Raw genomic sequence first — 16,935 nt, 5'->3', positions numbered from 1 at the left:
TGCATTAAGATGAAGGGGAAAGGAGGATGAGAAGGGAGGAAGGAAAAATGAAAGAAAATTAATAAATGAATTGATCCACTAGATAGTGTATCAAATTGCTAAATATTTTAGTTTTGATTTTTATTACCTTCATTTTAAATAGGCAAATAACCACTTCTTTATCTGTGTTAATTTACCCTGCATGCAAAAAGAAACAAACAAACAAAAAAAAAACTTTCTAATGGTATCAGTGATAAAGGTTTAAAATTAATAAAGTAATCCAGAAAATAAATGGCCATATTTGTTTGCTCTCCCAAAGAAAGAACTGTATTTAATCTGTTAGTTGCTAGTTACTCTGAGTGCTAACTAAAATGCTAAATCAACTTTCAAGTTAACATTAAAATATATTTATGTTGGTCTTTTATCCTTATTAACTATTAATATATCAATTTTAGTGAATTTTTCAGATATCAAATGGACTTTTTCAACTATTTCTATAGTCCTTAAATTCTCCAAACTTCTCTAAAGACAAAACATAAATCTAATTGTGGTACATTTGTAGAATTCATCCTTCCTCAGCTCCATTCATTTCCAATGCTATTTCAAGAAAATTTCTGTTAAAGAAAAAAAAATATTTTTCACAGAAGATTTATAACTGACAGTGCAGTTTTACAGATATATCCCAAAAAATACTCTTATCTATGCAACAGTTGTTTGGCGATAAAATATTGTACCTGTTTGATAGATTTGCTTTATAGCTAAAGAGGATCAAAGTGACCTAAAGTACATCTCAGTTCTTTTTAATGTTTTGTTTTGTTCTCATATATTGCAACTATTTGAATAGTTCATCTATTCTCATCTTTTCCACCTCAGGCATTTCAACCAGGTCCTTCAAAGGAAAAACACAAAAACTCATCAAACTCTGAAACCACCAATCAATATATATGCGGAAAAGTATGATGCAGAAAAGGGTAGGGGTAATTCAGAGGTTTTCACCAGGAGGCTAGTCATCTGTTCTTTTCTTATATTATGAATGCAGAATAATAATTTTTATTAGAGTAAAACAGTATAGCTTGTCAAGTTTATTATAATGGAATTTTTACTTACAAAGTTGATATGTCATAACTGAGGCTAAATGATATAAAACTAATAAGTCTTGTGATGCTTTCTAAACCTGTTTGCTGTCCAATGTACTTTGTGTGTGTGTGTGCATTTCAGCATAGAAAAAGCATTCTTAAGAGAAATTGAAAATAAAAGTATGGGACATCATAGTGTAAAACTGTGGACTTTTAACATTCTTTTTTGCTCAACTGCTACATAAAATGGATAGGACTAGAACCACTTGCTAGGAACATTCCTCCCAACTTAATCCATGTTTTACTAGTAAGATGGTTCTTCAGAAACCTTAAGTTTACAAGACAAAGTGGGAGAAAAGATTCACATTCACATTGAAAAGCTCACGTCAGTTCACATTGAAAAGGCTAGAGATTTTTTTTAACTTTCAGAAATTCAACTACCTTCGGTATTTCTGGTTATGTTTTCTTGGTTTACTTCTTTACAAGAATAAGTAATATATAAGAATGCTATGTAAGATATTTATTTGTTATCATTCACAAATACAGATTACACAAAGCACTGTGGTAGTTAGTATTCCTTCAGATACTCAGATCCTGTTCACCAAGAGAAAGCAGGTACTGTACTTTTGTAGGTTTTAAGCAAATCTAGATTGCGCACTTGAAATGTCAAAAGTCCAAGGCTAGCTTTCCTTTAAGGAGAAGTGGGTCAGAACAAAACATCAAAAATGACTACGTATAGGCCGGGCATGGTTGCTCATGCCTGAAATCCCGGCAATTTGGGAGGCTGAGGCGGGCGGGTCACAAGGTCAAGAGATTGAGACCATCCTGGCCAACATGGTGAAACCCTGTCTCTACTAAAAATACAAAAAATATCTGGACGTGGTGGCGCTCACTTGTAGTCCCAGCTACTTGGGAGGGTGAGGCAGGAGACTCGTTGGAACCCAGGTGGCGGAGGTTGTAGTGAGCAGAGATTGCGCCACTGTACTCCAGCCTGGCAACAGCAAGACTCCTAAAAAAAATAAAATAAAATAACTGTGTATAATAGTAAAAAAATTTAACAGGCACTTGCTTCTTGTATTGGACTACAGGGTAAGTGTGTCTCATGTCAGCATGATCAAAGTTTTTAAATGAAAGAAATATAGAGTGATTTTTTTAATTAGCATTTTTATGGCTTGTGGTTCATATAAACACCTTTTTGTTTAATGCCATATTCTGTTCTGGGCACCTAATTGCTTGCTGAAATTTTCACTGACTGGTGAGGAAGCCACTCAGACTTAAATTGTGTTTGTTTCTTGAAAGCACGTCCTCAGCTTTCTGACTCCCAAATATTAGTGTAATGAAATAATACATTCACTCACTGGTGAATTCTTTTCTGTCAGTTTTGAATCTGGCAATTCACTCAATTTTCTTTATTTACAGAGCTTCCTTATGGCTGGGAGAAAATAGAGGACCCTCAGTATGGGACATACTATGTTGAGTAAGTTTGTTACCTCAGTTAATATTCTCCCAAATTTTTTCTTTCAGCCTACAGCTTTAGGGAATACTAGATCCAGCACTTTATGCTTCTGTCATCCAGCTGTTGAGGTTTTCAACTAGGGGAATGAAAAGGTAGGGTCAGTGAGCATTTACTTCATTGACCTTGGGCTTCCCAGAAGTTGGCTTTGAATTTCTAAATATAGAGAATAAGGGGAAGTTGCCTAGAGGATTAATAGCTGGAGATGCTATTGTTACCACTACAGCTTCTAAAGAGAAAGTCATTTGATAGAAAACTGAAATGAGGGCAGTGGACAGGATGAATTATCAAGGTCATTTCCAACACTACCACTGTATGCTTCTGAAAGCAGTAGAAGAACTTTAGGGTATTATAATTATCTAGAGTTTTGAAGTATACAGCTAAAGATGTGCTCTCTTTTAAGGAGTTATTCAAGGAAAACTTAATATTCGATTTAGGGATAAAAGTTGCTTCTTACGCAGCTGTTATGGTTAAATTTAAACTTAAATATATATTAGAGAGAAGTGCCAGACACCTGGCTGTGTTAGCCAGAGAAATTAAGCTAATGTCAATGTCTAATTTTTCCTTCTCTTTTTTTTAACTAATTGCTACATTGTTATGACCATTGAGATTGCTTTCTTTCCAGATGCTAAACATTGAATTTGACCTCAAGTGTCTAGCACCAGGCAAATAATTGTATCAGAAGCACTACTATTTACCTGGAGACTAGGAGTCTAAACCTGCTGCATAGGTAGCAAAGATAAAATGTTATTACTACCTGAAAAAGTAACAAACACAAAAATCTGTAATTTTATGATTGTTTCTTAATGTTTCAACACTTAATAGGCATAAACCGATGCCATTTCCTGGTAATTATCCCTAACATAAGCTCTCTGATTCCTGTTGGAACTGTAGTCTTTATTCTTTTGTGCAGATTGTTACTTGGGTCACTGTGGTTAGAGGGATTTTTGGAATAACGTCTTAAAATTAAATGTCTCCTAAAGAAATGACTCAATTAGATTGACACTTAAGTATATCAAAATTTCAATATCTTGGTTCCTTTGAAAGCTATGCTAATTTTGTTTCCATTGTGTTATTTAATATCTTCCTGATACTGTGATATAAAAAGTATACAGCAGCTCCCTTATTTTTTTTTTCTGAAGTCATATTTTGTTAAAGAAACAACCATTTTCATGTCAAAAGAATATTTGGGGGCAACAGAAAAGGTTTTGCAGGATTTTTTTCTTCCCCTCAAAGTTTAGTCTATTTAAATTGGACTCTAATCAACTATTACTTGCCATTGACACTGCTGAACCTTTCTGAGATAATGATTCTCATTCTCTTTATTATCCATTCCAAGTGAATTTGAATACATGGTCAAAAGGTGAAAGTCATTTGCCTGTTATAAAACCTTGAGCTGAATGATCTGGTCCCCATTATGCAAGGATATAATGTTGAAGCAACTTTAGGCAAATCCTGAAGCGACTTGCTCCTAGTTGTCAGGGAGGTACATGAAATAGCCTGAATTAGAAGCAGCAGCAGCAGCGACATGATTTTGGATGATTATTCCCCGAATGAGCTCATTTTATAGGAGGGTTTTGTATTAGATTAAGAAGGAGCAGACTGTACTCAAGATGCACATTAGCATGGAGTCTGCTGAGCAATGGAATGTGGCTTGATTCCCAGATTAGTTAGGTTTTGAATCTCAACCATAGTAATCTGTAGTGAGTTTACTGATGGAGATAAAAAGCTGTTACTGAATGGCTACTCTTTGGCTCTCTTATTTTGTCAAACCAGATGGCACAATGATTGCTCTTGGCAGGAGACTTACAGTAGTAACACCAACTGCAATGGTAGTTTTTCTTTGTATTTATTTTAGAGGATGGGATTCTGAAATGGAAGAATTTATTTTTTAAAATAAAATTGTTCCAAAAATGTAATATGCTTATAATATGCATAAATATAAATCTAAATAGGCTATAATAAACATAAATATGCATAGGCTATAAATATGCTCATATATTTAGAAATGTTGTCTTGATTGTATTACATTACATGTCTTTTTAAAATTAATATATAATAGACATTTGGGGGTGCATATTTCAGTACATATAATATATAGTGATTACATCAGGGTAATGAGCATTAAATGCCTTGATGCACCTAGGTGACAAAGACAAAATATACTCTTGCTTTCACAACTAAAACTCCTTTTTTTTTTTTGAGATGGAATTTTGCTCTTGTCACCCAGGCTAGAGTTCAGCAGCACGATATTGGCTCACTGCAACCTCTGCCTCTTGGGTTCAAGTGATTCTCATACCTCAGCCTCTGGGAGTAGCTGGGATTATAGGCATGCACCACCACACCCCTCTAATTTTGTATTTTTAGTAGAGATGGGGTTTCATCATGTTGGCCAGACTGTTCTTGAACTCCTGACCTCAAGTGATCCACCCACCTCAGCCTCCCAAAGTGTTGGGATCACAGGTGTGAGCCACCATGCCCAGCCATCTAAAACTCTTTATGAAAGAATATTTTGTTGGGATAAATTTTTAAATCCAGATATTAGATATAAAATCTTAATACAGATAATGTGCCAAATTATGTATTAATATTTAATTATTCTTGTTTGCTATCTTTATTTCTTTCTGTTAATCTATAATGTTCTCCTCTCTTATTTTCCATAGCTAGTTATATGGAAAACAGAATTTGTTATATCTTAATAATAGTGTGGGTATAAGTAACTAAATGAAAAGGACACTATTTTCACTTTTTTTTTTTTTTCGGGTGGCATTTTAGTCTAGATAGTCTAAGATAATGAAAGCACAAACTTCCTTCACTAAATCTTATATTCTTTTGTCAGATTTTCAGGAAAAAGATTACTCATTAGCATACTTGTACTCTCTTCTCCCACACATTAAAAAGAGTATAGATACAAATTACTACTTTTTATATTCTAATGCTTGGGTGGCAAAGTGAGTCATTCTAGCCAATGGCATTGAAGTGAAAGTGAGCCAAAGTTCTTTCTAAACAGGTTTATCATTTTCTGAGTGTCAATTTTTAGTTGTTTTTCAAAAGAGTATGTAAAATATCAATACCTATATAAATTTTTAAGTAGTTCCTAAGATTTTTATTTTTACAGAGTTAAACAGTTAATTCAGTGGACAGTGTTCTCATCCTCCTATTATGAAGTAGAAGCATACTTGAGTGTTAGTGAAATCAGAACCCAAAGAATGTCCATATTTAGAGCTCTTAAACTATTTAATAAGTAACCACATCTGTTGTGGAACTAATATGCACTAGTAGCCTAAATGACATGGAGAAAGCTAACATTCCTTTTTTTGAAGGTGGTATTTTAAATTTTAAAATTTTTATTTTAGTCCCTGCTGCCCATTTCTCCATCACCACCCTTAATGTTCACAAATGGCAAAGCTCCAGTGTGGGCAACATAGTGAGACCCCATCTCTACAAAAAAAACATTTTTTAATTAGCTGAGCATGCTGGCACACACCTGTGGTCGCAGCTACTCAGGAGTCTAAGGTGGGAATATCGCTTGAGACTGAGAGGTCGAGGCTGCAGTGAGCTGTGATGGGACCATTGCATTCCAGCCTGGGTGACAGAACAAGAACCTGTCTCAAATAAATAAATAAATAGTAAATTTTCAACTTGTGTAACTATTTATATGTAGTTTTTGTAATATTCAGCCTACTTAAAGACAATCATATTATGAAATTCTCATGATTTGTTATTTAATTCTTGGTGTTCACTCATGTCACTTCTTATTAAAGTGGATTTTACTGGAAAACTGTAGCATATGCTGAAATATATTTGTACTATGGAAATGCTAGAATACGATTTCCATTGCTTCTGAATTAGACCTACTTGTGGTCCTAAACATCTTTTTTACAGCAGTCGTTTTCTTAACCAACTTCCACTTAACTGGCTTGCCAGAAGAACAGTGCTCTATCTCTTTTGTAAAACATACTGTTGCCCATAGCGTGTTGAATAGTTTTGGCTAACCTCCTAGCTGCTGATCTCTCCAGGCTTTCTGCTTTCTCTCACAGAGTTATATGCATTCCAAGAGTCAGTAGTGAATGTTCCCAAATCGTAAATGCCAGTTGAACTTATGTTATAATTATTCAGTTAATTATGATATATTTATGAAGAAATTCAAATGTGAAATAGTTATTCTATAATATAATTGATAAAAGCCAGTCATTTTCTCAGTTGCTGCTGAATGTATAGAGGTGAGTCAGTGGAAAAGTAATAACAATATAATTTTAAAAGGATTCTGTACACAAATTTCTTTGAAAGTGTCTTTACAGTTTGCTTCATTTTGGTGAAACTAAAATTAAAACCCTTCTATCATTAACTGCCTTTTTCTAAAAAAATTAAATTACCAAGAACCAGTACTTCTGATTGCATCAGATAAGAGAGTGTCTACTATAGTTTTGAAAACCATTATTGGCTATATTGTGTAGGTTTATGAAGAAGCTATAATAAATATATAATCAAAAACTTTATAGCTTGGTGTCTTCTGCAGGACTTTATTTAGCCAACAGAAAGCCTCTCTGCTATCATCTGTCAGTTTCTCCATGTTCCATAGCCTAAAGAGATATATTTGTCCCCTAATCTATGGTGATGAAATGGTATGATAGACTATTTAAGAATATGTTACTGTTTTATTTTAAACTGAAATGTGTATTTTTCTACATTCTACAGTCACCTTAACCAGAAAACCCAGTTTGAAAATCCAGTGGAAGAAGCCAAAAGGAAAAAGCAGTTAGGACAGGCCGAAATTGGGTCTTCAAAACCAGGTAAACATTATTCTCAATCTTTCCTTCTAAGAATAACTTGTGAAATTTGTATGCTGAGTTAATAAAAGTGAGCTGGAACTTTTTATGGCTAGGGCTTTGACACCAGACAAAGAATGTCTAATTCTTGTTACTGTAAAGATATGAATAATCTTAAACATCTGAACATTATGAGAATACTGAGATTTTTCTCACCAGTATATAAAAAGCATGAAGTTGTTGGGAGAAGGGATTTGGTTAGCTTCTTTATGAATCTGAGATTTTGTTTTGAAGACTGGAATGTTTCCTTATGTGTTTAAGGCGAGGCCAATATTAGATCTTTAGTTCCTCGTTAGCTTTTCCCAAGTTAATTGCTTAAGTATGGTATCTTAACCATTGAGGATTCTTCATTAACCAATATTAATAAGTAATAAATATACCAAATGATTTACCTACATCATTGAGTCTCAAGTGGGATGGTAGGTATTATTAATATCAGACTCATTTAGGAAGCATTTTTAAAAAATATAGATTCAGACATTTTGATGAGCCTAGTCATGTGTATTCTGAAAACACTGCTCAGGAAGTTCTTACATTCTACTTATCCCCCCCATCCCTTTTCTAGCCCTCATTTGTCGTTAATAATCAGAGGTATATATGGTCATATTGTAATAATCCAGTAGATTCTCCACTTCTGTTGCCCATGAGAGGAACAGTTCTTTCTTATAGTTACTCTTCAAAAACATACTCCTCCTCCTAAAGCTTTGCATTTTGTTCAGCAAACATTTTGATAACAAGTACTGTTGAGCACTGACTATATGCCCAGCGCTTTGCTAGGAACTAGGTACAAAAATTACTACGAGTAAGACAGGGTTTGCCCTCAAGAGTTCACAGTCTAATATAGGAAACCGATGGTTATAATATATGGAGATACATGCCATCCTAGAATAGTAGTTGTATGTGTAGGCTGAGGAACAGGTTTGAATCCCAGCTGTGTAACCTTGGGTAAGTTTCCTAAATCTCTAAATGCCCCTATTTCCTCATATATAAAATAGGAATAATAATGGTGCCCACCTCTTAAGGTGGTTATGAGTATGTAAATTAACAGATGTAAAGTGCCTACAATGATATTAAGCACATGTTGACTAATAAATGATAGCTTTCATTGTTATTAATAGAGGTGTACAAGGTACGTACAGTGGTAGCATAAAGAAGGGAATACCAACTCTACTTTGGTAGAGAATGTCAAAGGGGCAGGAGAAATTTCAAAGCAGAAGAGATACAAATTGGGTCTTGAAAAGTGAGGAAAAGTTAAAGCAGGCAAACAAAAATTTTAAAGGCTCAAGAAAGCATACCAAGTAAAAGGAACAGAATGTTTGAAATCATAGAACCATGAAATGGTGTGCTGAAAGGCCAGAAGGCAGGTAAGCGTGGTTACATCATAGGGTATTTGTAGGGTAGTAACAAAAGATGAGGTTGTAGGGGTAGACGCCCATGAGAAGAGGTTGAGTATGTCACATGTTGCTGGAAAGTTAAGGAAGTTGAAGACTGAAAAATATATGTTGGATTTGACAATAGGGAGGTTGTTAGTCAATCTAACAAGAACAAGTAGAAAGTGAAGTAAAATTGCAATAGAATGAAAAGGGTATGGGAGGTGAAGAAGTGGAGACAATGAGTATAACCAACTATTTTCATAGCTTTGACCATGAAAGATTATAGACAGAAGACATGAATCCCTAATTTATACATAAGGAAATGGAGAGCATCATGAATCCCTAATTTATACATAAGGAAATGGAGACTTTAATAAACATTAAGCTTCTTGCTTAGAATAACAGTGAGTGTCAAATCAGAATTTGAACCAAATTTTACTGACTTTAAATTCAGAGTTATTTGTATTATAACATAGTCCCTGAATTCATGGCACATTTCAAGGGAGATCTTCTCTCCCTTACTAAACTCTAAGTTCCCTGAATTAGGTACCATATATTTTATTGATTTAGATACCCAGGCACTCTCCTATGAGCTAGGGGTTAAAAGAAGAGTAAACACTCAACACCCGGCCAGGTATAGTGGTTCACACCTGTAATCCCAGCACTTTTGGGAGTCCAAGACGAATGGATTGTTTGAACCCAAGAGTTTGAGACCAGCCTAGACAACAATGGCAAAACTCCATCTCTACAAAAAATACAAAAATCTAGCCTGGTGTGGTGGCACATACCTGTATTCCCAGCTACTCAGGAGGCTGAGGTGGGAGGATCACCTTAGCCCAGGAGGTTGAGGCTGCAGTGAGCAGTGATCACACCGCTGCATTCCAGCCTGGGTGACAGAATGAGACCCTGTCTCAACAACAAAAAAAAAAAAAATAGGAAAAACAAGCAAACAAATACTTAACACCTGTCTTTCAGGAGCTCCCAACTTAGCCAGGGAATTACACACATAATTTTAGTATAGTATGATAATAGAGACATAAACAATACTGGTAGACAAAAGAGAGAAATTAAATCTGAATGTGGAAGGGCAAGAAAGGCTTCCTTGATGTTATTGGAGTTATGCTAGTTCTTAAGGAATAACAGCTACCATCTATTGAGATATTGAGTCAAATATAGAATTGGATACTTTGTATAATCATCTCATTTAAGTCTCAAAATAGCTCTGCAAGGTTACTAATATTATTATCCCCATTCAGAGGCTTTGGTGGCATCAAGTTAAAATTGTCTGATGCATCTATCTCAAGGTTATCCTTTTCACAGAGTCAGAAGCCCTCAAATGTGTGAACCAGGGAACCTCCTTCTTTGGACAGTATATAAGAGTTTTGCTTATCTACATTTATTGCACACTTAGCATTTCTCAAGCAGTGCTTCCTCTGTTTTCTATGCATTACATAGTTTAATCTCTGTAACAATCCCATGAATTTTAGGTACAATTATCCCCATTTTATAGACAAGACAACTGAGGCTTACAAGGTTTCAACAACATACCCAGGATCACTCAACTGAATCACAAATCTTGGATTTAAAGTTGGGAATGTTGATCTCAAAGACATCTTCTTTGTGCCTTTATGATTTTCACTTTTCTATGTTTATTTTTTATTTTATTTATTTATTTTTTTTGAGACGGAGTCTCACTCTTCCACCAGGCTGAAGTGCAGTGGCATGATCTTGGCTCACTGCAACTTCCACCTCCCGGTTTCAAGCAGTTCTTACCTCAGCCTTCTAAGTAGCTGGGACTACAGGCGCATGCCACCATGCCCAACTAATTTTTGCATGTTGGCCAGGATGGCCTTGATCTCTTGACCTTGTGATCTGCCTGCCGCAACTTCCCAAAGTGCTGGGATTACTGGTGTGAGCCACCACACATGTTTAATTTTGATAAGACTTTAGCTGTTTTATTAATACTTTCTAAAATTAGATATGAACCACAACTTTTCCTTCCTCTTTATTTTTTGTACAACTTGGTTGTCATCTATTGTATGCCAGTTTTCAAGTTTTCCTCTCAGAAGCCAATCTTATTCTAGTATTCCTGGAGATTAGGGCATGGGATAGCTAACCAGAATCTCAATGTTTGGCATAAAAATGAAAAAGTTGCATTTCATATTATCATCAAGTACCTGTCCGAGTACTCAGTCATTAGTGAAATATTCTTATCTACAGTCAGGTAGGCAACACTAGTAGACACAGTCTTAATCGAATGGGTATTGCACACGTCAATTAAATAATTTTTAAAAGTAATATTTTGTTCAGAGACTGGTTGCTACTTTGAATGTCAGAAGCTCAACAAGAGCTCAGCAATGCAACAGAGGTGTCACCATAAGTAGGCTGACTGTCCATCTTCTGGCCTCACAAAATGGCAATCACTATGATCATTGCACTGCTGTCTGGAGTCCACTTCTCTACTTTGAGAAGCCCAAAATAGCTGGATTTTTCATTTGTTTGTATCAAGTGATTTTTGCAAATAAAGGCAAATCTGGGCATTACATATCAAATAAGGTAGCTCCTACTTTCCACTCCAAACTTGCCATTGTCACTATTGCCAGGGCAGGCCTACCTCTTGAGGAAACTATTTACATATTGCACAATCTGCATAACCGTATAGAGCAACACCAAGAATTGCTCTTTTTTCTGATGAAAAGCTTTAATACATACCTCTTAGAACACTCTGCTAAGAGGGGCAGCAGCAGATACACCTAAGTAACTCTGGACGTGATACTAGTATGAAATAAGCTACCATTATTAATTCAAGTTAATAGGGAAATGTACAACAAAACCACAATGAGATACCACTCCATGTCCGCAAGAATGAGTACAACCAAAAGGACAGACCGTACAGCTGTTGGCAAGGATGTGGAGAAATTGAGGCCCTCCTATGTTGCCTGTGGAAATGTAAAATGGCATGGCTGCTTTAGAAAAGTTTGGAAGTTCATCGAAATGTTAAACATAATTACCATATATTTATAGTAACTGCTGGAATTCCACTCACAGTGTATACCCAAGATGAATGAAAATATGTCCACACAAAAACTTGTATGTGTTTATATCAACATTATACATAATAGCCAAAAAGTGGAAATGTCCCCAAATGTCCATCAACTAATGAATGGATAAACAAAATATGATGTTTATCCATACACTGAGATGTTATTTGGCAATAATATAATAAAAATATTTTATATTTATTTATTTAGTAAGTACATATTTAATATTTATTACATACTAATAATAAAGAGCAATGAAGTACCGATATATATGCTACAGTACAGATGAACCTCAAAAACACTGTCAATTGAAAGAAATCATTAAAAAACCCACATACTGTATGATTCTGTTTATATGAAATGCCTATATTGGGCAAGTCTATACATGGATAGTAGATTTTTGGTTTCCTAAGCCTAGGATGTGGACATGGGTTGGGGAGAAATTGGCTAGTGATTGCTAATGGGCATGGGGATTTCCTTTGAGGAGGGAAGAAAATGTTCTAAAATTAGATTATGCCAATAGTTGCATGACATTGAATTGTACACTTGAAATGGCTGAAATTTGTGGTATGTGAATTATATCTCAATAAATTTGTTAAAAATAGATTATGGCAGAACACCTAAAATCATTTTTCACAGTTAATTTAATACTTTGTAAATTATAATTCTGTACAATTTGATTCTCTCAGTTTTTGTCACTTCGCTAATGGCAGCCATGGTAGAGAAGAGGAGAGAAGAGGTTCTGGAAGGAAGCTGTTATTTGCATATGTGAATCACTAGGATCATCTAACCCTTAAAAATGGACCTTTTAAAAGAACTGTGTAATTTTCTTCCTAAATTATCCACTGAACATGAGTGAAAGGGATAGAAATATGAAGCTATTTACTGATAGTACAAAGATTCACTCCTTTTGTCAGTTATAAATTAAGGACTGCAGAAAGCCTGAGCTGCGAACTATGAAAATTCTCAATATACTCTCTCTCATAAGTTTGTGACATTTGATTTCATCTTTCTGGCATAGTGCTTTGCATATAAAATTCAGTAGATTCTTATTCATTTGAATTCATTTGTTAAGCATCTACTGTATTTTATAGTACAATTGAATAGTATTCAAACTTTCAGGAACTGAGTACTAAAGGTTGTATCATTTTGACTTCATATAATGGACTCCTAGTTGAAAGTAAGTGCAGACCAGGCAATGAGGAAGAGATAAAGTAGGTGCTTTTACTTGAGAATGACATTAAAAAGTCATATAAAAGATTGACTTTGAGTGCTATATTCATTGTAATTATTTTTGTTCTCACACCCACTTCTCATTTTGACACAGATATGGAAAAATCACACTTCACAAGAGATCCATCCCAACTTAAAGGTGTCCTTGTTCGAGCATCACTGAAAAAAAGCACAATGGGATTTGGTTTTACCATTATTGGTGGAGATAGACCTGATGAGTTCCTACAAGTGAAAAATGTGCTGAAAGATGGTCCCGCAGCTCAGGATGGGAAAATTGCACCAGGTAACAAATTTTTTTATAATTATTCGAAGAGTAGTGATACTGTAACAAAAATTATAGTGAAGAGATTTTATATACATAAAGAGAGAGAATTAAATTATAAAACTAAAGAGAGAGATTTCAGGATTAAAATAGCTTATCCTCTAATTTTAAAAATGTTGTGTGCGTACAAAGTAGGTATATATATTTATGAAATACATGAGCTATTACACTTTGATACAGGCATGCAATAAGTAATAACCACAACATAGAAAATGGAGTATCCTGTTTCGTCTTTGATTTTATTTATTTGAATCTTCCCTCTTTTTTTCTGTTAGTCTAAGGTTTATTAGTTTTATCTTTTTAAAACAACTTTTTGTTTCATTGATCTTTTGTGTTGTTTTCTTCATTTCAAATTCATTTATTTCTACTCTTATTTTATTATTGATTTTCTTCTATTAATCTGGAGTTTGGTTTGCTCTTTTCTAGTTAAGATGGATCATTAGGTTATTTATTTGAAGTTTTTCTTTATATATATGTATGTGTGTGTGTGTGTGTATGTGTGTGTGTGTATATATATATGTATATATATAGACAATTATAGCTATAAATTTCCCTCTTAGTACTGCTTTTGCTATATCCCATAGGTTTTGGTGTGTATTGTTTCCAGTATTATTTGTTTCAAGAAATTTTTCCAATTTCCTTCTTAATTCCTTTATTGACTCACTGGTAATTCAGGAATGTATTGTTTAATTTCCATGTCTTTGGATAGTTTCCAAAATTTCCCTTGTTATTAATTTCTGATTTTATTCCATTGCAGTCAGAGATAATACATGATATAATTTTAATTTTTTGGAATGTTTTAAGACTTCTTCTGTGACCTAACTTATGATCTATCCTTGAGAATCATGCTGTGCTGAAGAGAATATATATTCTGCAGCCATTGGATGAAATGTTCTATAAATATCTATTAGGTCCATTTTGTCTATAGTGCAGATTAGTTCTGATGTTTCCTTGTTGATTTACTGTCTGGAAGATCTGTCCAGTGCTGAAAGTGGGATGTTGAAGTCTCCTGCACCCCACAATTACGGTTTAATATTCTGTGTTTTCTGTGTTCTATTACCAGTGAGTTTTGTACCTTCAGATGATTTCTTATTGTTCATTAATGTCCATCTCTTTCATATTGAAGAACCCCCTTTAGCATTTCTTGTAGGACAGATCTAGTATTCATGAAATCCCTTAGCTTTCGTTGTCTGAAAGGTCTTTATTTCTCCTTCATGCTTAAAGGATATTTTAGCCAGATATACTATTATAGGGTAAAAGGTTTTTCCTTCAGCACTTTAAATATGTCACGCCACTCTGTCCTGGCCCGTAAGATTTCCACTGAAAAGTCTGCTGTTAGACATATTGGCGCTCCTTTGTATGTTATTTATTTGTTTTCTCTTGCTGCTTTTAGGATCTTTTCTTTATCTTTGACCTTTGGGAGTTTTATTTTTAAATGCCTTGAAGTAGTCTTCTTTGGGTTAAATCTGCTTGGTTCTCTGTAACCTTCATGTGCTTGAATATTGGTATCTATTTCTAGGTTTGGGAAGTTCTCTGATAATATCCCTTTGAATAAACTTTTTACCTCATCCTTTTCTGTACCTCCTCTTTTGGGCCAATAACTCTTAGAATTGCCCTTTTGAAAAAAAAAAAAAAAAAAAAAAAAATTGCCCTTTTGAGGCTATTTTCTAGATACTGTAGGTGTGCTTTATTGTTTTTTATGCTTTTTTTTAATCTCCTCTGACTGTATTTTCAAATAGGCTGTCTTTAAGCTCACTATTTTTTTCTTCTGCTTGATTGATTCTGCTGTTAAGAGACTCTGATGCATTGTTTAGTATGTCAGTTGTGTTTTTCAACTCTTGATTTCTGTTTGATTCTTTTTAATTATTTCAGTCTCTTAAATTTATGTGACAGGAATCTGAATTTCTTCTCTCTGTTATCTTGATTTTTTCTTTTCTTTCTTTTTTTTTTTCTCAAAACAACTATTTTGAATTTTCTTTCTGAAAGGTCGTATGTCTGTGTTTCTCCAGGATTGGTCCCTGGTGCCTTATTTAGTTCATTTGGGGAGGTCATGTTTTCCTGGATGGTCTCTGTGCTTGTAGATGTTTGTTGGTGTCTGGGCATTGAAGAGTTAGGCATTTATTGTAGTCTTTGCAGGCTGGGCTTGTTTGTGCCCATCCTTGTTGGAAAGGACTTCCAGGCATTTGAAGGGACTTGGGTCCCAAACCCAATAACACTGTGATTCTTGTAGACTCATATAGGTACCACCTTGGTATTCTTGGATATGATCCAGAAGAATTATCTGGATTAACAGGCAGACTCTTGTTCTTTTCCCTTACATTCTTCTAAACAAACAAAGTCAGTGGTGTTTCTCTCTCTCTCTCTCTCTCTCTCTCTCTCTCTCTCTCTCTCTCTCTCTCTCTCTCTTTCTCTGTGCCAAGCCTCCTGGAACTGGGGTTTGGGGGACATAAATATCACTGTGGCCACCACCACTGGGACTGCACTTGGGTGAGACATGAAACCAGCACAGCACTGGATCTTGCCCACAGCCTGCTGAAACCACTACCTGGCTGCCACCTAAATTCCCTCAAGGCCCCGGGGCCCTATGATGAGCAGGTGGCAAAGCCAACCAGGTGCATTCCTCTCTTCAGGATGACGATTTTCCCCAAACCCTGGGTGGGTTCAGAGATGCTGTCTGGGAGCCATGGATTGAAGTCTGAAACCTTACAAATTTACCTGGTATTCTATTCAACTGTGGCTAAGCTGGCATTCAGATCACAATAGAGAATTCTTCCCATTCTTCACTTTCCACAGGCAGAGGAACCTCACCCTGAGGCCACCACCACTGGCCCATGTGGGGGTGTGGGAGTGTTGCCAGGCCACTACTAATGTTCACCTAAAGCACCAGTGTTCTTTAGGCAGCTTGTGATGAGTGCTGCCAGGCCTGAGACTCAGTCTTCAGGGCAGTGGGCTCTCTTCTGATCCAGGCCATGTCCAGAAATGCTGACCAAGAGCTTAAGGCCTAAATTCAGGGACTCTGAGAGCCTGCTTCTTGCTCTGCTCTACCTACTGTGGCTGACCTGGTACCTAAGCTGCAAGACAGAGTCACCTTTACCTTTCCCCCTCCTTTTCTCAAGCAGCAGTCTTTCATCATAGTCACCACAGTAGGGAATGTGCTGGGTCACACCTGAAGCCAGCATATCTCAGAGCCCAGTGCCCGTGGTATATTAATTACCCAGCTATTGCTGTTGGTTATTCAGGGCTTAGGGGTTCTTGAGTAGGCAGGTGATGAAACCTGCCAGATCTCTGCTGTGACAGGGCAGCACCGAGTTCAATGAAAAGTCCCTCAGCCACTGTGCTGTCCCTTTCCCAAGAACAGATTTCTCTATACCAGGTGGTTGCTGCTAGGAGGTTAGGGAGAGGTGGCATAAGCACTCCCTTCGCTGCCCTGGCTGGTGTCTCATAGGTTGCAGTGGCTCTGATCCCAGCTCAGTACTAGGACTTGCCTAAGCATTGCAGTCCTTGTGGCCCAGACTGCCCCTGATGTTCACTCAGGGCCCCAGAGCACTCCAGCCCACAGTGGTGAGGCT

General features: G+C 35.9%; 1 protein-coding gene across 3 annotated transcripts in view; it reads left to right on the top strand.

Annotated features, from left to right (window-relative positions):
- The window catches only part of MAGI3 (membrane associated guanylate kinase, WW and PDZ domain containing 3), a 273,333-nt gene that overhangs the window by 208,349 nt on the left and 48,049 nt on the right, over window positions 1–16,935 (top strand). For all 3 annotated transcript variants that reach the window (XM_012466610.2, XM_012466611.2, XM_012466612.2), the window contains exons 7-9: window positions 2,475–2,532; window positions 7,267–7,361; window positions 13,139–13,327. In XM_012466610.2, the coding sequence (XP_012322033.2) occupies window positions 2,475–2,532; window positions 7,267–7,361; window positions 13,139–13,327 (342 nt within the window). The remainder of the gene's footprint in view (window positions 1–2,474; window positions 2,533–7,266; window positions 7,362–13,138; window positions 13,328–16,935) is intronic.

This window comes from Aotus nancymaae, unplaced genomic scaffold, assembly GCF_030222135.1.
Source record: "Aotus nancymaae isolate 86718 unplaced genomic scaffold, 86718_ANA_hifiasm-v0.15.2.pri h1tg000007l, whole genome shotgun sequence".
NCBI lineage: Eukaryota > Metazoa > Chordata > Mammalia > Primates > Aotidae > Aotus > Aotus nancymaae.
This window is presented reverse-complemented; position numbering and strand designations above follow the sequence as displayed.